At 53.6% G+C, this 26,892-nt stretch overlaps 10 protein-coding genes across 10 annotated transcripts; 2 read left to right on the top strand and 8 right to left on the bottom strand.

The window, feature by feature from the left end:
* Nucleotides 1-2,193: 2,193 nt before the first annotated feature.
* On the top strand, nucleotides 2,194-4,072 carry AYL99_08329 (hypothetical protein; the record flags this gene model as incomplete). Its single annotated transcript, XM_018839837.1, has 3 exons — nucleotides 2,194-2,623; nucleotides 2,700-3,180; nucleotides 3,289-4,072. 3 exons carry the CDS (start codon nucleotides 2,194-2,196, stop codon nucleotides 4,070-4,072), a joined length of 1,695 nt encoding a protein of 564 aa, XP_018690958.1.
* A 214-nt stretch (nucleotides 4,073-4,286) lies between these two features.
* Nucleotides 4,287-4,755, bottom strand: AYL99_08328 (hypothetical protein; the record flags this gene model as incomplete). The annotated part of the gene is made up of 2 exons (XM_018839836.1): nucleotides 4,287-4,664; nucleotides 4,723-4,755. The coding sequence occupies 2 exons, from the start codon at nucleotides 4,753-4,755 to the stop codon at nucleotides 4,287-4,289; spliced, it is 411 nt and encodes a 136-aa protein (XP_018690957.1).
* A 960-nt stretch (nucleotides 4,756-5,715) lies between these two features.
* AYL99_08327 (hypothetical protein) lies at nucleotides 5,716-7,676 on the top strand (the record flags this gene model as incomplete). Its single annotated transcript, XM_018839835.1, has 3 exons — nucleotides 5,716-6,193; nucleotides 6,295-6,790; nucleotides 6,896-7,676. The coding sequence occupies 3 exons, from the start codon at nucleotides 5,716-5,718 to the stop codon at nucleotides 7,674-7,676; spliced, it is 1,755 nt and encodes a 584-aa protein (XP_018690956.1).
* Nucleotides 7,677-8,642: 966 nt separating this feature from the next.
* On the bottom strand, nucleotides 8,643-10,145 carry AYL99_08326 (hypothetical protein; the record flags this gene model as incomplete). The annotated part of the gene is made up of 2 exons (XM_018839834.1): nucleotides 8,643-9,950; nucleotides 10,020-10,145. The coding sequence occupies 2 exons, from the start codon at nucleotides 10,143-10,145 to the stop codon at nucleotides 8,643-8,645; spliced, it is 1,434 nt and encodes a 477-aa protein (XP_018690955.1).
* Nucleotides 10,146-11,484: 1,339 nt separating this feature from the next.
* Nucleotides 11,485-12,927, bottom strand: AYL99_08325 (hypothetical protein; the record flags this gene model as incomplete). The annotated part of the gene is made up of 1 exon (XM_018839833.1): nucleotides 11,485-12,927. One exon carries the CDS (start codon nucleotides 12,925-12,927, stop codon nucleotides 11,485-11,487), a length of 1,443 nt encoding a protein of 480 aa, XP_018690954.1.
* A 493-nt stretch (nucleotides 12,928-13,420) lies between these two features.
* AYL99_08324 (hypothetical protein) lies at nucleotides 13,421-15,714 on the bottom strand (the record flags this gene model as incomplete). Its single annotated transcript, XM_018839832.1, has 2 exons — nucleotides 13,421-13,509; nucleotides 13,566-15,714. 2 exons carry the CDS (start codon nucleotides 15,712-15,714, stop codon nucleotides 13,421-13,423), a joined length of 2,238 nt encoding a protein of 745 aa, XP_018690953.1.
* Nucleotides 15,715-16,798: 1,084 nt separating this feature from the next.
* AYL99_08323 (2-isopropylmalate synthase) lies at nucleotides 16,799-19,025 on the bottom strand (the record flags this gene model as incomplete). Its single annotated transcript, XM_018839831.1, has 4 exons — nucleotides 16,799-17,077; nucleotides 17,150-18,757; nucleotides 18,818-18,962; nucleotides 19,018-19,025. 4 exons carry the CDS (start codon nucleotides 19,023-19,025, stop codon nucleotides 16,799-16,801), a joined length of 2,040 nt encoding a protein of 679 aa, XP_018690952.1.
* A 607-nt stretch (nucleotides 19,026-19,632) lies between these two features.
* On the bottom strand, nucleotides 19,633-21,572 carry AYL99_08322 (hypothetical protein; the record flags this gene model as incomplete). The annotated part of the gene is made up of 5 exons (XM_018839830.1): nucleotides 19,633-20,726; nucleotides 20,783-21,044; nucleotides 21,106-21,139; nucleotides 21,193-21,430; nucleotides 21,479-21,572. The coding sequence occupies 5 exons, from the start codon at nucleotides 21,570-21,572 to the stop codon at nucleotides 19,633-19,635; spliced, it is 1,722 nt and encodes a 573-aa protein (XP_018690951.1).
* Nucleotides 21,573-22,175: 603 nt separating this feature from the next.
* AYL99_08321 (hypothetical protein) lies at nucleotides 22,176-24,538 on the bottom strand (the record flags this gene model as incomplete). The annotated part of the gene is made up of 4 exons (XM_018839829.1): nucleotides 22,176-23,414; nucleotides 23,467-23,785; nucleotides 23,849-23,982; nucleotides 24,038-24,538. 4 exons carry the CDS (start codon nucleotides 24,536-24,538, stop codon nucleotides 22,176-22,178), a joined length of 2,193 nt encoding a protein of 730 aa, XP_018690950.1.
* Nucleotides 24,539-25,862: 1,324 nt separating this feature from the next.
* On the bottom strand, nucleotides 25,863-26,643 carry AYL99_08320 (hypothetical protein; the record flags this gene model as incomplete). The annotated part of the gene is made up of 5 exons (XM_018839828.1): nucleotides 25,863-25,982; nucleotides 26,035-26,226; nucleotides 26,399-26,495; nucleotides 26,543-26,551; nucleotides 26,606-26,643. 5 exons carry the CDS (start codon nucleotides 26,641-26,643, stop codon nucleotides 25,863-25,865), a joined length of 456 nt encoding a protein of 151 aa, XP_018690949.1.
* Between the last annotated feature and the right edge of the window lie 249 nt (nucleotides 26,644-26,892).

The following is a 26,892-nucleotide window of genomic DNA, read 5'->3' as shown; positions in this document are numbered from 1 at the left end:
CTTTCTCGACTTCTTCTTGATGTAGTGTAACCCAAGGACCACCCCCAATGATCCAAGACAGGCCATCACTATTATGATCAACAGACATACGTACAACCTCCTCTTCCTCTTGCTGGTTTGCCTGTTAACCTGTAAGGGATAAGGACTGTCCACAGCATGCCGTTGGGCTGGCGAATATGCATATGCGTGATCTCGATGGCTACCAGCAGTAACGAATCCGTCATTCCCGCTGGGTTCGAGGGCTAGAAGGGCTTCTCCGCTGGAATCATAGTATGCAGGGGTCTTGTTCCCTCCTTTTAAGTTAATCAGCCTGCCTCTGCCTCTGACTATGAGCTGCACCACAAACCTGAGTAGAATTGCTGGTATCGAGCAGGGCGCTCAGAACTCATGATTCCATTTGGCATTGCTTCAGTTCCGTTTTCGAGTGTGACAGGCGCAGAATTGAGAGGTGAAATAATCAGTCAATCAGTCAGTGCCGCCTTCATAGCTCGAGGTCGGTTGCAGCATCCTTCCGGGTCAGTATCGCAAACAGAAAAACCTCCAGCTGAGGCTGAGGCTGAGCTGCACCACCACGAGACTGCCAATGCCAGCCACCGCGGCGACGCTATTCTTGCACCGCGCTTTTTTCCAGCGGATCCTTTTCTGTGCATGAGATTGTCAAAAGCTCATTGCTATGGCCTTTCGCAGTCCTATCATTTCCCACGTCCTCTTCCATCGGTGGCTGGTTTGGACGGGCATAGGTCGATTTACCGAGGCTGGCTTGTCCTCCAACGCGTGTCGACTCCAGGGCTGAACAATGCCGAGCTTTTCAGCTGGTGCTCGCGCTCCAGTTTCACGAGCCAACTAGAGACAGGGATGGCCAATGGTAGGAGCTGGCGCACATTCTGAAAGCGACCACCGCTTTGTGCCTAGCACTGTCATGAAAGCTCATTTGCCTAAGCCCTGCGACTGCCACTCTGTTCAAGAAATCACTCACTCCATGCTCTTTTCTATCTTGCGGCCTATCTTTGCAGATCTGGATATCAGGTATCAACATTTCGCAATCGCTGGACAACTGGATAACTCAATGCGAGCAATCCAGTGACTTGGTCGCTTCTGGATTTGTTATTATTACTGCGCTAACACAGCTTGGTGAAACTGCATACAATGGTCGCAAGCCCGACAATGAAATTCGCGAATTGCTGCAGATAACTCCGGTGCCGTGCCTATCAAGTCTGGTCTCCTGTTGATAGATGTCAATAACACAATGCTTAGGGCGGTTCACACATCAAAATCGCGGTCACGTAATCCTCCCCGCTTCCTCCAAATACCTGCCTCTTTGCGATATCGCAGCAAGTCATGGCATCAATGGGTCGGCAGTCCCCTTTCACAAATCCCAATGCAGGTCTCAGCCCGTTGGACAAAGCGCCCAGGAGAGATACTCAGGCACATGCAAACCCCAGGAACACCATACGGCGGTGCATTGTCACCCGGAAGAGTCATGACTGCTTTGGTCCTCGGTCATTTTACCACCCATGGCGACCAACATGAGTGTACGACCAGAGCAACCAAGCATGTCCAGGCAATAACATCGAGATCGAAACTCCTTCGAGTCCTAGGGAAGATGCGAGGCCCATGTGGATGCAATGCAATGCAACAGCTACGGATCGAAATTTAAAACCCGGAGAAATTGTTCGCAGAAATTGTTCGCAGAGACCAACCATTATCTGGCTGCTGAGTAGAGGTTGCGGGTCGCTTGGATGACCTCTGCACAAGTATATCGGCGAGGCCGCCGCAGACAGCTTATTAACCAGGCAATGGTTCAAAATGGCACGGAGCATGTATATGGCCCTTACCGTTGAGACATAGCGTCTCAACTCGGCCCAAAACACAGTCATATTAGTTGCGTCTGGCCTATTGCATTCTACTTGCAGTGCCTCGGCGTCTTCCATATGCGCTTAGTCCGGAATTCCCTGAAAGGAAGTTGGATTTTATGACTAGTCCAAATACAGCAAGAACCCAACGGCGAATCACACCTATCCACGCCCTATTAGGTGTAGTTCAAACCTTACTTAACGACACTTCAGATTATCGAGGAAGCCATCGTATCTTCTCATGCGACACAGCACCGCCCGTGGACTTTTCTTCGTGTATGCGATCTCTGTGTGCAAATCAGAACCACTTCTATGGTTTCTGAAAAGGGCAAACGGTAAGATGGTACAAATTCAGCCTCAACCCGCGCCGTGGGAAGACTCCCTCGCTGTTCGCGCCCAATCAGATCTCCCAAACCCCCGGGAAGGGCCCGCACACGATACGAAGGAAAACGAGCAATACGAGCAGGAGGAGCAGCGCAATCGAGAGAATTGTCACAACGGGCAACAAGACACGTTGGTATCCAGGACAGCTGGCTCAAAACCTGCTGTTACCCCGCCACAGCCTGACGCCAAGCGTGAGAAGGGACGGAAATCTCGGACAGTGTCTTCGAAGAAGGCCGTAACTAGGAAAGACGAGCACAAAGAGGCCTTGGCTGTGCTGAAATACTCTCAAACTCCGTCGGTATGGCTGGAGCCTGATGCTGACAAGCCCTATTCCCTTCTTCCCTCGGAACTTCCGAATGGGCTGGTTAAACGACACTTACATAACCGTTAGTGATCCTGAGACATCGTGTATATTATTGGGTAGGAGCCTCCCCGGCGGTGCTGACTGATTTGTGTCCCCAGTCCCTGAGGTGCTCGCGAGGCTGGTATCCAAAGCCGCCCTGGCGGGGAAGGATGGCAGAACCTTCGCCAGCAATGTTATGGCGTCACTGTCGCAGCATCCAGCACAACTGCACGCCATGATCTTTGCGGTCATGGTGCACGACCGAATTCAACAGGGCATCAGCAACCCAACAGCCACGGAGTTGATGGTTGGCACAGAAGCAATCCGCCATCTGAACCGGGAACTCAGCGATCCCAAGGGAGCATTGACAGATTCCAATATCTGGGCCGTCCTGGTGCTTGCGTACTCTGGCCGAGAAGATCGGACAAGATCCGGGCAGAGTTATCCGCGGCAGTCCTTCTTGAGAGAGCTACAGTCAATTCATATCTATCTCAGGATGGAGATTGTCATCGAGCATGTCCTTGGCCTGATCAAAATGGTGGAGCTTCTTGGGGATTTGCGCAAGATCAAGACACCCGGGATCGCTCCGATAGTTTCTTGGTAAGGCATCTTCGCTCTATGTGCCCGCCCCGATTCCCACAGTTGCACATTTCTGTGAGATTTATTCCGAGGTCTAAATGTTGACTTGTGCTGTTACTGAACCCACAGCTGCGGCATCATGGGCGCGTGCCGGAACATCAGCAGACCCATATTTCCCTTTATATCTCTCACAGTGTCGTTCGTCCGCGAAGACGGTCGTCTCGCCATAACCAACCATGAGCGCAATGCCGTTGCTGCCGACCTAGGCCCGCTGGGCACGAGTTTCTGGCAAGTTTGGGCTTCAAATGCATCTACGCCGAGCTACCTCGAGGATTTGCTGACAGTCATCGGTGACGTCTGCGACTTTACGGTCGTGGTCGAGAACCACGCGAGTGGGAGGTGGATCCCGCTGACATCGCCGGAGATCATCGACCAGAGAAACTTCGTCCAGCACAAGTTGATGTCCCTGCGGCCGGCGGAGGAGCTCGTCGCCGCCACGAACATCACTGTAGATGAGGTGCAGTACGAGACTTGTCGGTTAGCGTGCATCATATACTCTTTTATCGTAGTGTTCCCCGTTCCGCCCGTGGTGGGGCCCTTTGAGACCTTGACCGACAAACTCAAGCGTGCGCTGCAGGCGACCGAGTGGAAGGGCTTTGAACCTGAAAGGCTGAAGTTGCACTTGTGGATTCTGGTCATGGGGGCGATGGGCTCGATAGGACTGCCTGATCGTCCTTGGTTTCTGCTACGCATTATGGAAGTGTTGGAAGAGTTCGACATGGCGGCATGGAAGGACCTGAAGGTTTTGTTACAGTCGTTCTTGTGGCATCCGCGGACGAGCGATCCTGACGGCGTCGATATTTGGAAGGCGGTTCAGCATGGGGGCGATAGGCCAGAGGAGGCATCAACATAATAGGAATCAATCATCACGTTGCATAATGTAGATTTTGTTGAACGCGTGTATTCAGGTTGTATGGAGAGCAGGACAGAACGCCAGGGTATTCCGACCCGAACCAGATTGTGTACGCGAAACAAGGGTCCTGCAACTCATCTCAAGGATGCTTATCTGCTCAAGCTGACCTCTTGAAGGGGTTTTCCCCCCAAACCCAGGGACTTAAGACTATGGTCTAGATAGAGTAATGTGATCTAAACGATTCTGGAAACTCTGGAAAGTCCGAAATCCCACCCTCGATGAAGAAATTTCGTAGTTCGGCCTCAGCCACCGTCAGCACACTTGCCAGGCGATACTGTTGTTCTGGCGTCGTCGGGGGTGAAGACCAATTCCTCTCAAATTCCTGAGTCGCCTTCAGCACTTCAATGTCCCGCAGCAATTCCTCGACTCGCGATTGTAGCTGCTTGATCTCCGTGGCCTGTTGCGAGCAAGCCTCGTTCAGGTCCTCGTGCAGTCGTCGCAACCGTGCCCATTCGCTTTCCAGCGCCTCGACCCTGATCTTTTGGCGGGCGCGGAAAGCTTGCTGGGCGAGGCGATTTTGAACTCTCCGGCGCTTGAGAAAACTTTTAGCAGGAGCTCTGTGAAGGTTGACGCGGCAGATCCGATCATACCTCTCGCACCTCTGCCGTCTCACCAACTTGCATCTTACCTGGTGGGTCACCACTATCAGAGACTGTAAGTGTGTTGCTCTCAACTCGTGGGGCAACTGAAGGGAATGACGTGGCTTCTCGGCGAGACGTGTCTTATGGCGTTTCATGTTAGTTTTCGTTTGGAAGTACACACCATGCCATAACCTCGAAAGTATAGATCCAAAAGACTGCAGAGCAACTCACTGGGACTCATTGTAGCCACGGCGACTAGATTAGGTTTCTGGGCTCTCAATCTCTCCAGAAGTCGTCACATGTGATGTCTTGTCCTGAAGCAAGCATGTCCCAAGAATGGGTCCTTGGGAATAAATACCCTTTGCAATCGTTCAAGATCTCTCAGATATACTTGCAGTGCCTAATGATCTAGTAGATGGTTGACTATCAGATTATGTGTAACTAAAAGTGAGTATGATGGTCGTTTCGATGTGTCTCAGGGCAAGAAGCTATCCTAAAAGAGGAACCAACGTACGCAGCAATGTGCGGGCCCGAATCACCAAGGGACATTTTTAGATAAGCGATTCTGTTGTAAAGAACTTCAAGTCGGTTAGTAGTGCATTGCAATGGATTTCCACGGTGCCATTGAGACTGATATCGTGGGAAAGCATCTAGCAGTGCATACGAACTATACCAATGTGGATAACGCCGATTCTGGCTAGGTCCACGCTAAAATCCAACTTCCGCATTCGGCTAGTGCACCCGATTAGTCATTGGCGGGCTCTCAAGCAATTCTCCTCCTCCAAACAAGGCCCTCCTCCTTACTCTCACCCGGCCATGATCTTGCCCATCACCCTCACTTCTTCCAGGGAAGACTCCTGCTACCATTCGCCACAATTTATCCCCCTTTCAGCCTGGCCAATCCTTGCAGCATTGAAACAGATCCTGTCGGACCAATAAGCTCGACAGAAGGAGTCTTTTCCGCCCCAACCACAATGCACGAACCCCGGCTGCCATCTAATCATGGCAAGCCAGACCGAGGGAGGCGACCCAACCACGGCGAAGGATCAAGCTGAGCCAAAGGTTCAGTTCGTGACCGCAAGACCCGACTCATCCCAAGCGAGAAGCGAGATTAAATCATTAATTCGAGCCCACGCTTCTCGCGCCTCGTGGGCCAAGATCAGGCAGGGCAAACACTCGAGGCAAGAGGGCAGTTCGCAGATTGGCTCCGGCCGGCGCCCCGGCGTACAGCAACCCCGCGGGGCAAATACCGGACTAGCGTCGCGTTCAAATGACGAGCAGGATAAAGATATTACCCACTTCGGGGAAACTGGTGGTCCCTCAGGCTCTCGACAAGTCGTGCGATCTAGAAGGCCGAGCATCACTAGATCATATCCTGCCCCCAACCCTCTGCGTACAGTGGCTGCGGGGGATATTGACCCATTTACGAGCTATCCATCGCGGCTGCCAAAAGAGATAGCTACGCCTGTTATTGCCCAAGGTAAGCCCGCTAGATCTCCCATTACTCTGATGCCAATATGCAACATGCGGCCCAGTGGCGGAGCGACCCTGGATCTAACTTTTACAATGCTCTGCTACCAGTCAACCACTACTTCAATACCATGTTCCTCCCAGATCCTGATCGCTTGGAAGCGAGCACCTACATCCGCCATTGGATATCCTGGTACATGAATAACAGCGTCTTGTTCCATGCTCTGTGCTACAGCCAATTAGCCAGGCTGTCGGTCACCGAAGCTTCGGGCCTCAACCCCGTTAGTCAAAGGGCCAAATGGTACTGCTATTCGATGGTGGTGGTGGAGGTCAATAGACGATTCAATAATGTTTCCACCCGATGTTCCGACGAGAGTATTCTTGCCGTGCTGGCATTGGCATTTCATGGTGTCAGGTCGACACCCGGCAGCGAACAAGCACCCCGGTCACCCTCACAGGGTCCACTGAATTCCATGCAGGGCCTGGATTTATACTCAGGTCGACTAGATCCCGTGCACATGCACGTCCACGGTTTGGCAAAGATGCTGGCCATGCGGGGAGGTGTTGACGAGATCCGGGCCCCGGGGTTGGCGGCAATGCTCAGCTAGTAAGAAAATACCCATCACACGCACGATAGCCTTTTCTCCACACCTTGCTTTGCCCCTTGCTTATCTTATTAGCTGTTGTTGCTTACCTGTCTGATCACACCTAGTGGGGAATTGATTCTGGCATCCCGATCGCTGCAAAGACCGGCCTTGCGCTTTGTGCCAATCGGAGAGTCTCCGGAGAGCACCCTAGCCACCGTCCACAGGCCAGGACATCCTCTAGCCCAGCTCGGCACAGGCTTTCGGACGCTCTACAACGTTCTTCCGTCAGAAACGGCGCAGGAACTCTACGTCGTCGTCCTGCAGCTTTCGACGTATCTGCTCGCGGTCGACGATTATATCATGGGTCGGCCGCAAGCCCAGAGCGTGTTGATACTCGCGGACCAAAGGAACTTTGTCCAGCACAGCTTAATGTCGTTGTACTCGAGCCCGAGGGACGAGACCACGTCCGGCGACCAAATTTACCCACTTCGACAAGCCACCTGGTGCGCCGGGGTCGTGTACAGCCTGACCAGCATCTTCCCCATCCCCCGTGCGGGAGCGCTCTTCGCCAAGCTCGCCTCGCGGATCAAGCAGCATCTCATAGCCACCACGTCGAGTGGCGATGGCGGCCACCACGAAGGGAGTAAGTGGCGGGAAGCCGCGTCGCTGATGCTGTGGATCACGTTCATGGGCCTCCTGGCATCCACGGCCCACCCGGACAGCGAGGCCGAGAAGACGTGGTACATTTCCGTCCTCGAGCGCCTCGTGCACCGGATGCAGATCTTGAGCTGGCAGCGCTTGAAGGACCAGCTGCTCAACTTCCTCTGGTTCCCCAGCACGAGCGACACCGACGGGCAGCGGCTGTGGAGGGAGATCCACACGTCCAATCCGTTCCGGGAGAGTTGATTAGGGGAGGGGTACACATTGAGAGAAATTCTCACAAAAAAGAGACACACAAATAAACATCTATATATATACACGTATATGCGCAACCTGATTGTGTGTGTGTGTGTGTGTGTTTGTGTGTCTGATCTCCAGTCCGAAGAGACGAGGAAAACAAAACGACACAGTGCAGTCAGACGCATCGATGCATCCCAGACACCCACACCCACACCCACAGTGAGAGTCTGTCTATCTGCATGTCTGTTTGTAACGACTAGCCTAGAGAGGGAAGATTGATGGAGGAGGTGTGTACTGCTTGCTGCCTCGAATGTCTTGAATTGATCAGCCGACGGGCCTCATATCCATCTATCCGGGTTACCTATTATTATCTCCCGAACCCTCTCTCCGCCACCCGGGAAGCCAGCACACAGCACAGCACCGCACAGCACAGCATTACCAGCCTGGTCAAAAAGCCGTCATAGCTTGCTCGCTGGCTCGTTTTTCCTGTTCCCTCCCCCCTTCTCATCACCCCATCTTTCCTTCTCGCAGCCGCCACAGACAGACCACAGGGAAGAAAGAGAGGCGCAATCGAAGTGGGAGACGTGGAGATCTCCCTCCCTCCCCCTGCTTTGGACTTCATCATTCCCGTTGCACAAGAAGAAGAAGAGGAGGATGGATATGTATGGGCCACTAGGTAGGGAAAGCAAAAAGTTCCAAGCCCCGAAAGAATCCCGTGTCATTCAGTCATTCATTCATTGGATTTCTTTTCTAAAATACATCCCTCACTCTGCCATGCGATGGAATGGATGTACACCCCATGTCCCATGTACATATTTTATATCATACGTACTCCTACTGGAACGGTGTCATGCTATACATACATACAACAAGGTCGAAGTCGAGTGTATATAAAGCAATGTTCCGATTCTCCTCCTGATTTCTGGCCACGAAGTCCGCATGTCAAACACACGACATGCATAGACGGACCCCTTACAGTCTCGCCTGGTCTGCATCGGCCACCGTGGTGCCACTGAGCGTCCTCTGGGCCCGCCTCAACTCGTCCAGCTCGCGAGCGGCATCTTCGGCCTCGGTATCCGCATCCGCATGCGCACCGGGCGCAAACCGGCCCATGGTCCCGGGGTAGCGGCCCTGCAGGTAGCGGGCCCAGGCGTCGTCGACGACCTCCTGGCAGTCATAACCGAACAGGAACTTCTGGAAGACGGGGTCGCGCCAGCGGTTCTGGTAGCCCTCGAAGGGTTCGTCCTGCCACGCGAGCAGCTGGCGGTCGCGCTCGCGCTGGCGCGGCCCGTCGTGGAGGTGGAAGATGTCTCGGCCGGCCTGCGACGCGCCGCTGACCACGCGCGTGGTGCGGGGCTTGCGCACGCTCTCGTAGATGGTCAGCAGGTCGGGAACCTGCGACCGGGACTCGATCTTCTCGAACAGGTGGCCCAGCACGGCGCCGTCCTCGACGGCCTGCGCGGCGCCCTGGGCGAGGTACGGCAGGGTGGCGTGGCAGGCATCGCCCAGCAGGGTGAAATGGCCGCTCGGGTGGCTCCAGGTGGGCATCTCAAGCGAATTCTGCAGGCGCCATTTGCTCGTGTCCTTGCATAGCTCCAGCAACGCTCGCAGCTGCGGATCCCAGTTCGTAAAGAGAGCGTGCATCTCATTCAGGTCAGCCTTTTGCTGGTTGATGAACTCGGGCAGGTTGTCCGGGCACGCAATCACGATGTTGTATAGGTTTCCACCCTTCAGGAGGTACGAAACCACATGGGAGTCGGGACCCATCCAGTAATTGATGTTGGGCACTGCGACGAGGTCGCGGAGCAGGGGGTGAGACTTCATCGCCTCGGCGGGGACGACGATCCGGTAAGCCAGATCCCCAGTGAGATGAGGCGGATCGGGACGTCCAAGGAGTGCTTCTCGACAGACGGATTTGAGCCCGTCTGCACCGATAATGAGATCTGCGGGAAAGGGCTCGGACCGGTTCTTTATGTGCACGGCTGGGAGGTTGAAATCGATGCCCGTCACGAAGCTGTCCAGGAGAATTTCAACGCCCTGACGCTCTGCTTCCTCGACGAGGATCTTGTGGTAGTCGGCGCGGTGGATGTGGAGGTAAGGATACCCATAGACGGATTCGCAGTGGGAGACGAGAGGCTGGTTGGACAAGACCTTGCCATCGCGGTAGGAGCGCAAGATGAAGTTTTGTGGGCGCACCGACACCTTCTCAATGGCTGGGAGGAGGCCCCAGCGAGACAGAATACGAGTGCTGTTGGGTGGGATCTGAATGCCTGCGCCGACCTGAATGGAAATGGCATGAGCGGACGATATTCTTGGACTGTTATTGGATGAATGGATAGTTCAGCTTACCTCTCCCAAGGCCGGGGCCTGTTCCAGAATCGTCACTTTGTGGCCAGTCCTGGCAATTGAAATTGCAGCAGCCAATCCTCCAAGCCCTGCACCGACAATGCAGACATGAAGTTGAACTTTACCCATGGTATATTCCCGCTTTCACTTTACTGCTTCCTGAGTGTATATACCGGTATAAGGCTCTCGAGATCAGGGGCTTGAATGACGTAATTGGAGGTCTCGGAATGGTCCGAATGTGTTTGACAGTCGGACAGCCTAGTTTCCCCAGTCTTGTAGACAACGGGACACCGTGTTGGGTGTGATAGTCAATCGCCAAAGGTCGAGCTTCGCCGTCGGTCCTCCAACAAGAGACCGAGTTTGCTGCTTGTGAGAATCTGTCGTAGAGATGTTGCAGGTCGTAAAAGCTGATGAGATGGAACCTGGTATCCAGACAGATCAAGTCCTGGTGCAGGAGTGCAGATGAGGGAATGAGACAGAGACAATCAGACAGTTCAACAGGCGTCGGTGGTGATATATTTTCTATATCTCGTCCCATCACTGCCGTTGGTATGGGCGAGCAATTCCTTACCGGGCCAAGGTACCGAAGTACCTCCTGGGCGCCACACAGCGGAAAAGCATTTTGTAGTTGGTCACCCATCTGCCTTTGGCAACAATGGATCTGATCCCTAATCATCTGTCGGGACAAGCAAAACGCACCTCTTGGTTCAGTGCACCACCGCAGTAGAGACCTCGGAATGTTCCTTAGCAAGTGTCATTTGGGGCCAGAGAAGCCGCTGTTTGACCCCGACAGCCAACAGTCTTTGACCGTTGTACGAAGAGGCGTCCACGCGGGTGCAGTTTTCGGCAGTTGAGCGACTGACCCCCATCGACATCTCCCGCTTCGCCCAATACGATCTGGCATCATGAGATCTTTGTTTCCATCACTCACATTGTATGTACCTGTACATACGAGTATTGCCGTAGGCCAGGCTTGATCCTCAGAAGAAAGATTGGAAGCGGGTATTGGGCCAAATTTGGGGGGCAACAGCCCGTCTCGCAACATCAATGTCCAACATTCAAAATTCAAGACGAGATAGATATGTCTAGTATTGGAATGCTGGCAGAGCCGAAATATTCAGTGCTCTGATATGATAGCTATATCTTCTCCTGTTTCCTTCCCACTTCCGTCGTCACCCTCATCCGATCCTGCCATTTTGCAAGCAGCAACAAAACGGCGGGGAAATGACACACACCGTGACCATGGGCCTCTTTGCTATCCATGAGCCGCACCCAACTGCCGGTTGCTCCTGGAGCTGCAAAACAGAACAAAATATGAAAAACCGGTACTCAACAGAGCCGTCAAAGTACCCAACCCCCCCGGCAGGACCACGGTCAATTTCTATCAATAGCTAGAGGAGCGCGCTGTAAGGGGGTTCGATAGAGGTACCACCAGTGTCTCGACGACCAACACGCCCTCGGTCCTGGCCTAATGCCCGCCTGCATTGTTGGCACACGAAAATGGCTTGTTGGTGGCCCCAGTTTCCACCATGGCCGAGATGCTGGCGTATGTTCCCACCCCGAATAAAATAGCAGCAACCATAATATTGACACAATTGAGAACAAAGAGAAAAGCCTTGCCATAAGTCCATCTGCCGTTGAGATTCATATGCATCCAGAACATGCCCGACAGTCCGAAGGTGAACCAAGATGCAAACAAGGCCGACGTCAAGCCCAATAGGTGGTTGAACACGGGCACAGCTTCAGCAATGAGCCACGCCCCCAGCCACGAAATACTAACGATAGCAAACCACACCCCATATGATTTCCACGTCTTCTGGTGCAGCAGATCGTCCTCCCGGTCATGTAGTAGTCGGACGTACAGGAACTTGGCCCCCACGTGCCCGTTGACCACCCCGGCAATGACAATCGTCGCAATGGCCACCCCATACGCAATCTTCTTGACCACGGTGCTCGCACTGTCCAATGCCGGGCTAGCCACATTGTCTCCAGCATAATAATACACCACCACGGCCGTTATTATGTACATGGAAATGTCGCTGCACTGCAGGAACGCAAGGGCCTTGGGAAAGTCGTGAGGGTTCCTCAACTCGGAGATGAAGGTGAAGAAGGCGACATGGCCGGCATACGCAAAGACCATGTTGGACACGGCGTTGAATCCGTCTTTGAAGCTGAGATCGGGTCGCGGCCACAGTCGAACGTGGAGGACTCCATCTGGTCCGGCACCTGGCTTCGTGATCGAAACCCCGATCATGGTGATCATGACGGCCCCAATGATGCTGATGAAGCTGGCAATCGAGTAGTAGGAAAGGTGTTTCAAGGTCCGTGGGAGCGTGAAGACGAGGCTCATAATGGTGCCGATCACCATCCAGACAATGGTGCAGGCTCCGTGGTCGGTGATGGCGTTCATCATGATGGAGAAGGTCAAGATGTGACTGCCCATGATAAAGACGTAGAATAAAAATTGGCCCCAGCCGAGGATTCGGTTTCCCCATTTGCCAAACAACACTCCGCCGGCGCAAGCCATCGAGTGAATGTGCGGGTATTGCCTCTTAAACTGTCCGATGACAAACCCGGTATATGAAGCCATCGCCCCTAGCAAGATAAGGAGAATGAGACCTGGGACGATGCCCAATGTCGCCATCGCGGCCGGCAGGGAGAGGATGCCAAGAGAGATGGTTTCAGCAACCATGACCATTCCAGCCTGCCACCACACCATGCTCTTGTATTCCACCCCGCCGTCGATCCGACTAGCCATGGGATCAATTTGTTTCTCTTGCTCCATGCTCCCATTCTTAGGAGCACTCTCGATGTTGTCATGGTCGTTGGAGACCAACGTGTCGTCACTGATGGGGGGACTGTTGTCGCCGGCCCGGGCGTCGGAGCCCGACGTTCGGCGAGAAACGTCCATAGTTGATGGTGTTTTAGGGTCAATGCAGTGCTGGAGACAGCGCGGTGTTCCTGAGGATGTGTGGAGAGTAGCCGCACCGCTCAGGCGAAGGATATGGAATTGATGACGGCTCTGCTCCCACGAATGGATATGTTGCTAAAGGATAAGGGACCTGCGCAGAGAAGATTCCAGGAAAGAGGCGAAACGAACGAAGGATTGCTTGCCTTCTTGTAGGCCTCGACGTGAGGACCTCACACCGTGTCGGAGGCAGGAGCCACCGAGAGCTGCCGCAGGTCCGGACATTGTTTTGCTGATCGTCAAGGCCTATCCTTAAAAGCATGCTCTGTTGAGTGGCTATCCTTCTGCGTGAACCGGCTTTATTCATCACTGATACATTCGGCATGACTGACAAGATTCCCGGGGCCAAAAGGGCGACGAACGGCGTGGAGATCCTCAGAAGATACCAACATCGGATAAGATGTCGTTCAGACTGGATATCCAGGGGAAGAGAAAGCTACTTGTTGGCGGGCGAATCTTGTCCTAGGACCGGATTTTGGCCGGGTCTCAGTTTCGAGTCACTCTCGAGCGTGTCCGCTGGACCATCTGAACTCTCTGTTAGCATCTGTCCAGGGTCGTTGCCAGACAACAGCTGGACTTACCGTATCTTGAATATAGCTTCCTCTCATATTCGTCTGCAAATCCAGCTTTGCCACTTTCAACATCTTTCCTGGTGACATTTAACTTGCTTCTTGGAAGGCCCATTGAGGCTAGGAAAGCGACGCTTTCCTTCCACTCGAGCTCTCTCCTCTTACTGTCCCACTTTAACTCTTCGGCCATCAAGTCGATAACCTTAGGCAACGCTTCCAACGCAGCCTGGGCGTTGAGGAAAGCTAATCTGGTCCTTCGTGCAATCACATCCACGGCTCGCTGCGCAAATTCGTGTCGTACCGCGTATCGTACCTCTCCATCTATAAACGGGTACAGCGCAGAAATACGCTTTCCTCGGACTGGGTACCTCTCGTTGGTCGGGCTTGAAAGCGCCGCCACCGTCCACGCACGATCACCATACGCCTCTGCGAGGTGCTTCGCCACTTCGGTCTCGAGGCCGAAATGCTGTATCAGGTTGATAAACAGAGTCTTGGAGAACCCGTGAGCGCCAACAAGTCTGACTTGGTGTGTTTGACAGTTCCCATCGAGCGGGGCAGCATCGTCGATCTTCTCGGTGCCGCTAATTCTCGTCGGAGTTGTCAGAGGTTTTGTCCGCAGCCCAAATTGGCTGATGGCTTCGTCAACCGCATCTTCTGCCATTTGACGATATGTTGTCCATTTACCTCCAGCACATGTGAGCAGTCCCGAAGACGCGACTGTCACAAGGTGATTCCGCACAAGTGACTCAGTGTTCTTTGCTTTGGGATCTTTGACCAGTGGGCGAATCCCAGACCAGGCAGCAAGCACATCCCCGCGCCGGACGTTGATCTCGGGAGAGAGATATCCCTTGATCTCATTCAGAATCCAGCCGATTTCTTCCTCCCCGGCAATCGGATGCTGAGTAATCTTGCATGGTGCGTCGGTGGTGCCGGCGATCGTGTTGCCTTGCCAGGGTAGAAAGAAGATGACACGGCCATCGGATGTTGCAGGATCTATCAGACCCATTGAGTTCCTCTGTGGGCTGTAATATCCGGGGAGCACCACATGGACTCCAGAACTCGGGGCCACAATCTCCTGCACGTTTGGGTCGTCCATCTTCCGTATCGAGTCGCAAAAAGGCCCGGTCGCATTTATGATACCTTTGGCGCGTATAGTGAAAGGCGACGTCGGTGTGCCATTCTTGTCGGCAATCACATCTCGGACCACAGCACCATTCAGCTTGCCATCCCGGTCCTTGGTCAAACTTGTAACCTCCATATGGTTGACCACCGTTGCACCGTACAGCGCAGCCGTGGCTGCAATGGAAATGTTCATGCGGCTGTCATTGTGCGCACCATCATAGTATACCAAGGCTCCCACCAGATTTTCTTTTTTCAGCATGGGAAAGGCGTCCAAGGCCTTGCTCTTGGTCAAGAAATAGCTCGTTTCGATGCCTTCACTCCCTGCGAGATAATCGTATAGCTTCGTACCTGCCCAAAAGTAAGGTGCTTGCCACCATTTCTGCAAAGGAATCATGATGGGGAGCCACATGGACAGATGAGGGGCCGTATCAAGGAAATATTTCCTCTCACGCAGGGCCTCTTTAACCAGTGCATACTGGTTGTAGTCCAGCTCCCAGAAAGCCTTTTCGAGGTATCGTACGCCGCCGTGTACTAGTTTCGTGCTCTTGCTACTTGTCCCAGCCGCGAAGTCGTCGCGCTCGACAAGGGCGACCTTGAGGCCACGCGTGGCAGCATCCAGGGCAATGCCAGAACCTGTAGCCCCTCCACCAATGACCAGAAGGTCGTATGGTTCCCCAGCTTCTTGTTCCGCAGGCAGGGTTGTGTCTCTATCGTCGCTCGTTGCGCCTCTTAATCGGTCTAGACTATTCCTCAACTGCTGCCGAAGGGGCGTCTCTGGCGCGGCACCCACCAGTCCACCACTCTTCCTCAGGTCGGCGATCTGTTCGGCGCGGGATTTAATCAAGGGGAACTTGGGAGGAATTATTGTCCCATCTTCAGTTCGCGGGATGGGGACGATGGCGCCCTGGGAACCAGGAACGTTGATGGGACGGTAGGAGAGGTACAAGATGGTGCCGCCAACCCCAACGACGGCGGCACCAGAATAGAGGAGCGGCTTGAGGAAGCGACGTGCGGAAGAGGGACGACCGGCCGAGGCCATGGTTTTTGTAGTCAGAGGTCCAGTCTCGCGTCAATTGCGGATCAAACGTTCAGCAGGACGGATTTTCTCGAGGGAGCCGTCGACTTCGACGATCAACGAATGCAGGTATTGAGGCCACTATTCCGGAATACCCATGGTCTCTCTCCTCATAGAGGAGGTGGTGAGATGACACAAGCTATGGCTTGGAGTTGGTCGAGCACGGGAGCAATTGAGGCTAAAGTAGAAGGCAGGACGTCAATGTCGAAGGTAAGTCAGACAACGAGGTGTCTAAAGGAAGAGAGGACGGTTCAAGGCTCGAGGAAAGAGAGCTGGAAACCAAATTGAGACCCAACCCCCAAGCATGTGGGCAGAGTCTTCGGGGTTGTCATGGATGGGAACAACGCAAGGGAAGAGTTCCGTGAGTCGCAAAAGGGTGAATGGCTGATGGCGCTGCGGAGAGGCGTGGATGTGGACGAAGCCCGCTGCAGGGCCGTCGTCATGGTTCACTGCACGGGGCCCTGGGACGAGTGGGCGTGCGTGCGTGGGGGATGCATTTCGGTGTTGGCAGCCCGACTTGGGGGCGGCTTCAACCGAGCCCGGCGGCGGTTGATTGGTCTTATTGGTATGATCCTGACCCCCATGCAAGCTATTGGGCGCGCTCCTCGGGGTCTATGGGGGCGAATCCCCCATCCTAGTGCAGCCCTACTTTCGACTTAGACCTAGGCAGTTAGTCCTTGCTTATAGAGGCTGGATGAGCAGCCGAATGGCACAGATTGGAAGATGTGAGGTGCAAAACACATCCGAGGGTCAAATTCCAGAGATGACGAGCATGTGCACATTGCTTGGTGCTGCGAAGGACGGCTTCCCCAGGGTATTTTCTGCCCTATTATTACCAATTTCATTTAGCCGACCGGTCACCGCCCAATATCAGATTTCATCAATTTTGGATAGGTGCGTTCGGATTAAACAATATAATAATCAAACCACTTTTTTTGATGTTCATCACTAGAATTGACCCAATCTTGATGCCCCATTTTTGTTTTTGATGCAAATGGATTGTGAGTTCAGGAAAACGGCCGTCTGCCGAAGTCGAGACACCCCAAGCCTAGGAATTTTCCACGTGCCCGTTGATGGTTTCAGCCTTTTGCTCCAGCATGTCAATGTTAATCTTTTGCGCGGCGACGCTGCTCGGATTCGTCTCCATATTCAATTTCGACGGCGTAGTACTTGCCTCTGTTGCAGTCACGGACGTTCTTAACGGGCTGTTAGGGCTATCGGGACCGTTGAGATTCAATCGCTCCAAAGCCTCCAGCTCCGCTTCGGAAAACTGCCTCAAGTGCTTGGGTTTAAAGGGAACTGGCGTGGAAACCCGTGATGTCAAGAACTGCGAGTTAAAATGTCAGCTTCATGTTTCCAGATTCTCAGACAGACGCCCGTTGTGGCGGAGTAGACATACCGAGCTTGCCGCACTTAACAACGCAATCAAGGAAGCCTGGACCACATCCTCATGTATACCCACTCCCCATACTTTCTCGTTTGAGTTGCTCGCCGTACACTCGATGTACGTGGCAGCTTTGACTTCTCTGCCCTCACCAATGGCATGTTCCTTGTAGTCCGCGACGTCAAGGTCGATTCCCAAGGAATGCAAAGCGTTGGCCAAGGAGGAAATGGCGCCGTTGCCCACCCCCACAATCGGATGTTGAACACCGTCGATGGCGATGATACCGGCAAACTGCCGTTTCGCTGTCGAGGTATTTTGAGCCGGCGCCGTGGTCTGGGGTGGCTGACCGGCTGAGCTCTTCATCTGAGGAGCCGGTGACGGAGTCCGGACAGCTGTGATGTTGTAGTCAACGAGGGTAAATCTTGGGTTCTTCTTGAGATGATACGACTCTTCGAACAGAGCCTGAATTTCCCGGGGAAGCAACTCTCGACCCTTGGCATCAGCTTCTTTTTGGACTATCTTGCTGAATGCGATCTGCAACCCACGGGGCAGGTCGAGTTCGAGACTGCGCTGGATGATCCAGGCCACGCCCCCTTTACCAGACTGTGAGTTGACCCTAATCACTGCTTCGTATGTACGTCCAATATCTTGAGGATCGAGTGGCAGATAGGGGAGGACCCACGGATCCTCTGGCCCAAGGCCTTCCTTTTTCCTGACATTAAACCCTTTTTTGATGGCGTCCTGGTGTGAGCCACTGAAGGCACAAACAACCAACTGGCCACCGTACGGCCACCTCTCATTGACGGGGATCTTCGTCGATTCTTCACAGACACGAATGACCTTGTTTATGTCGCTGAAGTCGACATTAGGCCAAATACCCTGTGTATACAAGTTCAGAGCCAAGGTCACGAGATCGACGTTTCCGGTTCGTTCTCCATTGCCGAACAGAGTGCCCTCGACTCTTTCGGCGCCCGCCATTTGTGCAAGTTCTGCTGCTGCCACAGCACAGCCTCGGTCATTGTGGGGATGCACAGAGACACAAAATTTCTCGCGCTCGGTCATATGTGTGCAAAAGTATTCGATCTGGTCTGCGAATATATTCGGCGTGGCCATTTCGACCGTGGCTGGGAGATTGAAGATCAATTTGCTGTCCTCAGTGGGCTCCCACGCGGCCTTCACCGCCTCACAAATTCGCACCGCAAACTCGGGCGAGGTATCTGAGAAGGTCTCCGGGGAGAATTCGTAAAGCCATTCTGTTCCCGCCTGGCTGGGGTCATCCTTGGTGATGGACCGAGCAAACTTGGTGCACTTGACCGCCAGAGCAAGGGTCTCGTCTTCAGTCATGCCAAACACAATCTTGCGAAAGCATTCGCTGGTAGCGAGATATAAATGTAAAATTGCCTTTTTTGCGCCTCTCAAAGACTCCACAGTCCGCCGGATGAAGTCCTCGCGACAGGGGGAAAGGACCTGTAACCACACGTCGTCCGGGACCACGCCGGGAGTCTCGACGAGGGATCTCGTGAAATCGTAGTCGGTCTGCGAGGCGGAAGGGAAGGAGACTTCGATTTCCTTGTAACCGAGCTCAACAAGCATCTTGAAGAAGCGGAGCTTTTGTTCACCGTCCTGAAACCACCATCAGTCTCCATACCGGCGCAACGGGAGGGTTTGGAGGGGCTTGCGTACCATAGGATCGACGAGACTCTGGTTTCCGTCTCGCAAGTCAGTGGCCAGCCACCGGGGCGGCTTGTCGTTGGTCCTTGAGGGCCATTGTCGGTTAGGCAAGTCAAGTGGCTTGAACTTGCGGTACTTTTTCCAGGGCTCCCGAAGCCTGACAAGAGATAGGTTAGTCTGGTCCTGTGAGGCCGACAGCTACTCGCACATACATAGGCATGGTTGAGTGGCAAGTCCCAAGTCAACACGATTCGAGAACCAAGTTTTCGCAAACTGTATGGGGGGGAAAGACGAGTAGCTCCGCGGAGTATAAGTAGCAAAAGCTTTGGCCGAGATTCACCTGGAGTCACCAGAGCTGATATAGACACAAAAGAATGGCCAGTATGACAATCACCCAACAGTGAGAGCAAATGTAGAATTCAACGCAGGACTTGGGATGCGGAGAATATGAGTCAGTCTTTTGCAAAGGGCGCAAGAGGCGAAAGTTTTTTGAACGTGGGGCAAAGACGGTCGAAAGCGTGACGCACCATCTGCATCTGCAGGGCAAGTTGCCGAATCTGTGGGGTACGGAGGAATAGATAGCCAGCATTCAAGGGATATACAGGTTATCATATACCTAGGTACCTAGCACATACTGCTTCCCTACACTGTCACTATCGGGCTTACCCAGGCCGGGTACCAATGCCTTCCAAAGGGGACCGCGTTGATCCGCGTGCTCTCCATTTCAGCTCCGTTATTGTTCCCTGTCTAATTCATGATGTCCAATGTATATCATACCTTTCGAATGTTGTTGGTTCTATCACAACTTCGCGGGTCATCCTCGGCTTTCACTCTGCTACAACAGCAACAGTCTTCCCTGGTGAAGTGGCGCTCCTCGTCTCGCTCTGCTCGTCACGGTCCCCTTCTGACGCAGACGAGGACGAAGAACAGACCACGACCTGAATCGTGCCCTGCATCTTCCCTGCACCCAATCTCGGTGAAATCGAGTCCCGCTTGCGCTTTGAGCCATTCGAGGCCGATCTCTGGCGATTGAGGCTCAGCGAAAACGACCTCGGTGCGACTGACAACTGGTTCTTTCCGCCAAGAAGTGCGTTCAGTCCCCGGGGTTGTTGCGGGCTGGTATGTTCTTTAATCAGCTGAGCCACTGGCTCCGAAGCACTCCTCGAACTGGCTAGTGAACATGTCCGGCGTCGCTGGCGCGGTTCCTGCCAGACTTTTGCTGTGACGCTATCATTTGCGCCGCCGGGCTGCATGACACGGGCAGTGTTGAAGTCGTCGGTTATCTGGGGGGTGTTTGCTGGTGGCTGAGTGCCCATGCCAGAAACCGGGCTATGCGAGGCGCTGAGAACTTTGAATAGTTCTTCTTGACGACTAGGACTCAAAGCTTGTAGGATCTCCTCGAGGTTGGCCTCATTCATGTGCTTCATGAAGTTGGCTCGCGGAACGCTGACCCCAGACATCTCTGTGTTGACGACGCTACGATCAGTCTTGCTGGATGTGTAATCCGACATGGAGATGTCGTGGCTACTTGACCTCAATTGCAGACGCCACTGCTGTATTGACGTTGGGGTCTGGTGCGGAGAGATAAAGGGCCCATCATCATGCGCCACCAGCTTGACGAGGGCCTGACCCTCGGTGGGCTTGTTCTTCAAGGCCCCGACATTGGCAACGTCGCTGATGGAGTCGGGCTGAAGCTCCGAGTGGTGATGTGCATCCAACGAAGTTTGATAGTTTTCATGCAACGACAGTCTTTTACTTCGTGACCCTATTGGAGGCAGTCGTTGGGGTGAGTGCGAATGAGCTTCGTGGCCTGAAACGCCAGAGACTCGAGAGCCGATGGGCACAGGTCGCGGTGGTTTGCTGGAGGAGTTTTCGAACATCATTGGATTTGGCCAGGCGATCCCTGAGTACTCGAGAATGTCTGATATGTCTCAGCGTGACAGAAAGGGACGGTACTAACGTCTTCCTTCCACTTACCCTGTGGAGCATGCTGGAAAGAGAAGGCGACGACGTCTCGGAGGTGGTCAAACCTAAAAGCTGAAGCAGCAGGGGGAGTGTTGTCTCTCATGACCCCTTCTGCAATCACAACCCTGATTCGGCCCATGAGCTCATTGGCATCCCAGCCGGGTTGCCGGATGAGTTCTTGGTGGAACTTAGGAAACTGGAGGTATTGAGACTCGCGGCCTGCACAGTCAGCCTTCTCCGTGTACAAGGGACTGATCAGGACAACCTGGATCTCCTGCAACGCCGTTAGTCAAAGGAAGCGCACGTCGAAAGGAGGCGAGCGTCATACCAATGACCTCTGGCCACACATTCTCGTCAAATGTGCGGTGACTGTGAACCTCACTCAGCCCAAATCCTGAATTAACACTTGCTGACGTCCTTACGCCACGAGAATTCCGTCAATGTACACCCGTGCCGCAAACAGAACTGCCTCGTCTGGCGTCTTGTAGCTGAGCAAGAGGTGAGAGGGAGTGGGTTTATCCCAACTGTGGATTGAGACTCGGAACGCCGCGCCACGCTCGAGACTCGCAATGAAGGAGACAACGTTGGGAACCATTGTCATTGATTCAAAGTTGCTCCGATATTTCTCGGCCGTGGCCTCCCCTGAGGAGAAGCCCGTGTCTGAGCCGGTTAGTGTGTCTTGTTGTAGCCGAAGGGTACGCGACTCACTCTGTCCCAACACGAAACATCTCGTATCGAACTCCTGGATGGGAGTCCTCGAATCCCCAGGAAAGAGGAGCACGTCCCAGTTCTGGTACCTCATGGCGACATGAGACGAGCAATCTCTGTTTGTGACGCGGTGACACAGCAGATCATGAGCAGCACACGCGGTACAGACCGGTCGAGGGGAATTCTCGAGCTCCGCAGGTAGTTGTTGTCGCCATGGTCCACGGTGCTGTCAACGCAAGAGCAAGGGGTCGGAAGCAGCAGAAGGTGCTAGCCTTGTTCTTTGATCAGAAGTCGCTATCAGCGTCAACTGCAGAGGGAAGTTCCGTTGCGAGTTTCAAAGGATTCCCAGGAGAGGCAGAATGCATATGATGTAAACCGGACCAGGAAGGCCATGAGGGCAATCACGATACCTCTGTCAACGACAAGACCACTGCAGAATAAAAACTGAAACTGGAATTAGGCCCCTGTCCATCCCTAAACCAATGCAACTACATCGCAACCCGTGAAAATATGTCCAAGCAAGTGAAATCATTTTCGTCTGAGCAACGGGTATAGTAATCCACAGAGCAAGTATTTCCAAAACCGGAGCTCTTTTCGTGCACACGCCCACCAACCGATGCGTGAGCTGCCAGAGATCATCAGAACGCCAAAAGCATTAGTTAGTAATTGATACAGAGCGTCACCATGCAACGGTCCACTATTCGTTGGTTGTGTCAACTCCAAAGTCTGGTCCTATCCCCATGGCGTTGTCAAAGTTGAATGTGTCCTCGTTGGACGTGTTGAGGAAACTGTCAAAGTCAAAGTTCTCCAAAACATCGCTGTTCTCTAAACTGCTGAAATCCAAATTGAAATTCTGGTCTGCATTGAAGTCGGTGAAAGCGTTCTGCTGGAGATCGGGTTGGTGCATCTGTGGCTGGCTGGGTGGCATGGCCGGGTTTGGCGGCGGAGGTTGATTGGGATTCGGCATGCCAGCTGCGCCGCCCTTGCCAGCCGAGTTGTTGAAACCTGGAGGGTGTACTGGGGTGAGAGGAGTGGAAGGAGTGGGCGTCGCAGGGGGTTCATTCTCCGAAGACGCTGGAGCCGCTGCCGTCGAACCCTTCTTGGCTGGGCGTTTCTTGGTTCCTTCCTCCTTCGCCTTCTTCTTGGGGTTCGGTTTGTTAGTTGTCGACGGAGTCGGGGGCGCATTGCCGCTCTGTGGAGACCCAGGCTGGTTGCGTTGGGGATTGTTCCCTGCTGGGGCTTGAGGTGGTGGCATCTCATTCCGCTGCCCAGGCGTGCCCATCGGCTGCGGCCCTCCTCCTTGAGATGGTTGTTGCACCATTGGCTGGCCACCTTGGAACTGGCCACCCATGCGACTTTGTTGTTGACGCGCCATGTTTGCCTGCATTTCCATGGCCGTGGGAGGTCTCATGTTCGGGGCACCGGGCACCATGCCTTGATTGTCTTTCATAAACATGTTAGGATTGAAGTCGGAGCCCTGAATGCCGTTCATGAAGTTGATTGCGCCAGGCGATCTTCCTGCCATGTCTGCCGCCGAAGGCGAACCAGGCAAACCTCCTAGCTGGGGTGTACGCTTCATCTGATCCACCGGATTGGGGGAAGTGCCCGTCCGGCTGCCGGACGGCGACATGCCACCCGGTTGCATTCCCACCATAGGTCCGCCTGGGCCACCATCCCTATTGACGGCATTGTCTTGCTCTTGTCTTGCCATCATCAGTCTCTTTTTGTTCTGTTGTTCGAGAAGCATCAACTGCATTTGATAATCTTGAAGAGCATGGTTTCCAGTCCCTCCGCCCGGACCGGCTGGCATCTGTTGGCCAGGCATCCTCTGGTTGTACATATCCATCTGGATCCCCGCTTCGAATTGAGGATTCATGCCCTGCATGATAGGCGAACCGGCATTGGCCATGTTCATCATGCCATTAGCCATCCCAGCCTGTCAGGGGACAGTCAGCCATAGACTCGATGAGGAGTGACCATGTACTTACCTGCATGGGCTTCTGTGGCATGGCCCCGTTTTGCCGGAATTGAGGGTTATTCATGTTGGGCTGGAAGGTATTCTGGATCATCATGTTCTGAGGTGCCACGTTGGGCATTCCTGGTCGCACATTAGGCATCATGCCACCGTTGAACTGTTGACCTTCGAGTCGTGGTCTCTTGGACGGCGACCCACCATTCTCGCCCTCCGCCGGCGACGAGGCGCGACCGTTCATGTCCACGTCACCCTGTTCTCGCTGCATCTGTTGCTGCTGTTGCTGCGAGATCATCTGCGCCTGTTTGTATTGTTGCTGCATCTGCTGAGGAGTACTGCACGTACTTGTCAGCTTGTTTGTGGGGCTTGGGGATACAATCAAAGAGTGGTGCACTCACAATTTGTTGGCCATGTTGTTCCCGTTCACGACGTTGTTGCGGAGATTAGCCTGCATAGCAAATCGATTTGCGGCCATGATGCCAGGTCGAGCGAGGTTCTGGTTTTGCTGGTTTTCCCTCATGCGTTGCATGTTCTGCGGGAAGAAGTCAGTCGACTATAATGAGCAAAGGCTTGAGACAGGATCGTACCTGATGTTGCATCAAATATTGAGCCGCGGGTCCCATATTCGCACCATGGCCACCTTGGATTTTGCTTGAACGATGCGCAGTGAAAAGATCAGAGAAGATGCTAAACCATTCGAACAGGAACCCAACGCCAGGCGTGTTCGCGTCACCAACATGCATGGGGCGGGGGAGATCGTCAGGAATATCGTCTTTGACATCGGTGTCCATGGCGTCGCCGTCAACACCATTAACTTCGGTATCTTTGCGCCGGCCGGGACTCTGCTTGACCGGCGGCTTGGTACGGATTTCGAATTTTTCCTCACGCAGCAGACTTCGGGCAAGGTCATAGTGACCGAGCTTCAAGAAATACTCGTAGATGTACGTGTTCAACTGAGCCTTCACTTGTTCTGGAGAGTTGGCCATGTTGACTTGTGTAGCCGGGCTGCCGTTGTTCATCATGATCATTCCACCACCAACGGGCCCGCCTGGCGCCATGCCGCCAGGATTCATGCCGGCCATATTCATGGTAGCCATCGACATCGAGATCCGTTCAAGGAATCGAAAAGGGCTTGAAGGACGACAGCGAGGGCGCGTGGAAGAGGGAAGCACCTCAGTCGTGGGAATGTGTCAGGTTGGTGTGGGTCGCAGGGTGGTTGTTCGAGTTGTTCGTTAACGGGCGTGCGGAGAGAGTCGGTCGCGCAAACCGACGGCGACTTCAGAGAATAGAGAAAAGCCTCATTTTCTGCAGGGGAGAATCGGGTAGTGGTACGATGTCGTCTGATGATAATCGAGGGTTATCGTGGCGGCGATAGATAGAGGTTGAGCAGCGGGAGCCTCAAACGAAACGCGACCGCCACAAATTATGGGATGGGGTGGCTAGGAGCGCAAGATTGGGGGTGCAGGCAAGGAAGAAATGCGGTAATCTAAGTCCTGAAGCAAGCTGATGGCAGTCGTGCCGGATCAGGAGAGACGAGGGAAGAGTGAAAGGTGAGAAGTAAAACGGTAACCGGATGGGAAATTAGGAAGGTGATAGTAACTGGGCGCTTTAGTAGGTGGTAGTGGTAGTGGTGGGTGTGGGCGAGGCGAAAAGGCAACGAGAAAGATGAGGTTGGTTTTTGGTATAGAGAGTGCTCTTGATCGGTGCCGGTGGGCTAGGCTGCACGGCGCAGAACAAGCCTATAGCCCAAGTAGATTGGAGAACGGGCTGGGGATTGCTGAGCTGCTGTCAGGGCGCAGGCGAGAAGAGATCGAGAGGGCAGGGGGCGAGCAGCGAGAGGCGGACACGGCACTTGCAGGCAAAAAAGGCCGCCTATGATTTCTGACTCTGACCACGCCCTGGCCACTCACAGAGCGTTCTGTGTCAGCCCTACAGACACGTCCCGCGAAGTTTGCAGCACGCCTTACCCAAAATGGGGCTACCGATGGTGGGGTGCTTGGCTGTGCACCACAACCTCACCTCGACCGCCTTCTCCCACCTCAACAGGTTTCTATGCTGCAACATTTCAAAAAATTCCACGCCCGGCTGAATGCGGTCAACTGGGCAACAACACAGGTCATATTTACCGCATCAGCCCATTCAATCGCTTCATCAGCTCAGCCTTTTCCCGGAGGGAGCCCCTGTCCCCTCATTGCAGTTGCTGAAACTACCTCAGGGGTAATAGTGAATCCTTTCCCGACTATCATAAAGTAGTTGGGCAGATAAAGTGGTCCCCTGGCGATGGAGAAAAGGGGCTTGGACCACGTGATATCCGAGCCGATGGGTGCGGCAACGGCTCGTCTGCTCCGTTTCATGTGATCCAGTTGAGCTTTGTTGTAGATATGTTGGTTCCATAGAACGAGTGTGGTGCAGCTATTCGTCGTCAGGAGGCATCTCGTCTTCGATGTACCGAATCAGGGTGACCCGCATTTCCGTTACATCGTTGCCTCGAAGCATGTCGCTGACAAAACGTGCCTCAATGGACATCTGGACCTAACATGTTATTAGAATCGCTTTTCGAGGATCGCATCATGATCGAGGGTACCATTTCCAATGCTCCACGTAGAACACCGCAGAGGATGTTGGAGAACCACAGCTCATCTTGAGCCCGCCCGTCGTCCGGAAGTTCCACAAAGTCCGCCAGTGGGTTTTCGTCGAACAGCAATGAGAATTGCTTGTTGTCGGCAGTCCAGTTCGTGACGGTAGGCGTAATATTCAGAAAGATTTTGAAGCCAACCTGTTCTAAAGTCAGAAGGCTGTCCGGAGTCCTGGTCAAAATAGCGTGCCTTGGAGATCATCTCTGCTGTATCCCTGAAATTCCCACAGCGGCCAGTATTAGACTTCGCAAGGAAATCCTCAATAAGTCGCATGCCGATATTATACCCCATTTTGTCCAGTTGCTGGTTAACCTGGGTGTAATCATAGTCGTAGTCTGTACATAATTGTGCCACGATTGTCCCATATGTGAGGGTGACCAGCTCAGCATTGACTTTGTCCACTCGCGTCCTGAGATCGTAAGACCGGTTCACCATTGATCCTTGGGGGTTACTTACTTCCAGATCCTAAGGGAACCACGATCAATAGATGACATACAAGACGATTTGAGGACTGCTTACTCTTCGCCCACGCGGGCGGCTTTCTGGCTCGACGCCATTCGAATCAGAAATGAGTTTTCTTACCGGCGACTGGTCATCTCACCACGGACTAGCTTTGCGCCGGAGTAACGTAATCCGAGATTTAAAAGAACCGTTTATCTAATGACAATCGCGTTGTTATATGGCTGAGTTCGAGATTCATACACGGCACGCCAAGGCTTTGGATCGCCGGAGTATTTGATATTCCGGCAGCCGAGTCAAAAAGTTTCTGGAACTGTTCGACATCCTGCGCCGGAACTGTAGCGAGT

The sequence above is a fragment of the Fonsecaea erecta genome (assembly GCF_001651985.1).
Source record: "Fonsecaea erecta strain CBS 125763 chromosome Unknown Scaff7, whole genome shotgun sequence".
Classification (NCBI taxonomy): domain Eukaryota; kingdom Fungi; phylum Ascomycota; class Eurotiomycetes; order Chaetothyriales; family Herpotrichiellaceae; genus Fonsecaea; species Fonsecaea erecta.
This window is presented reverse-complemented; position numbering and strand designations above follow the sequence as displayed.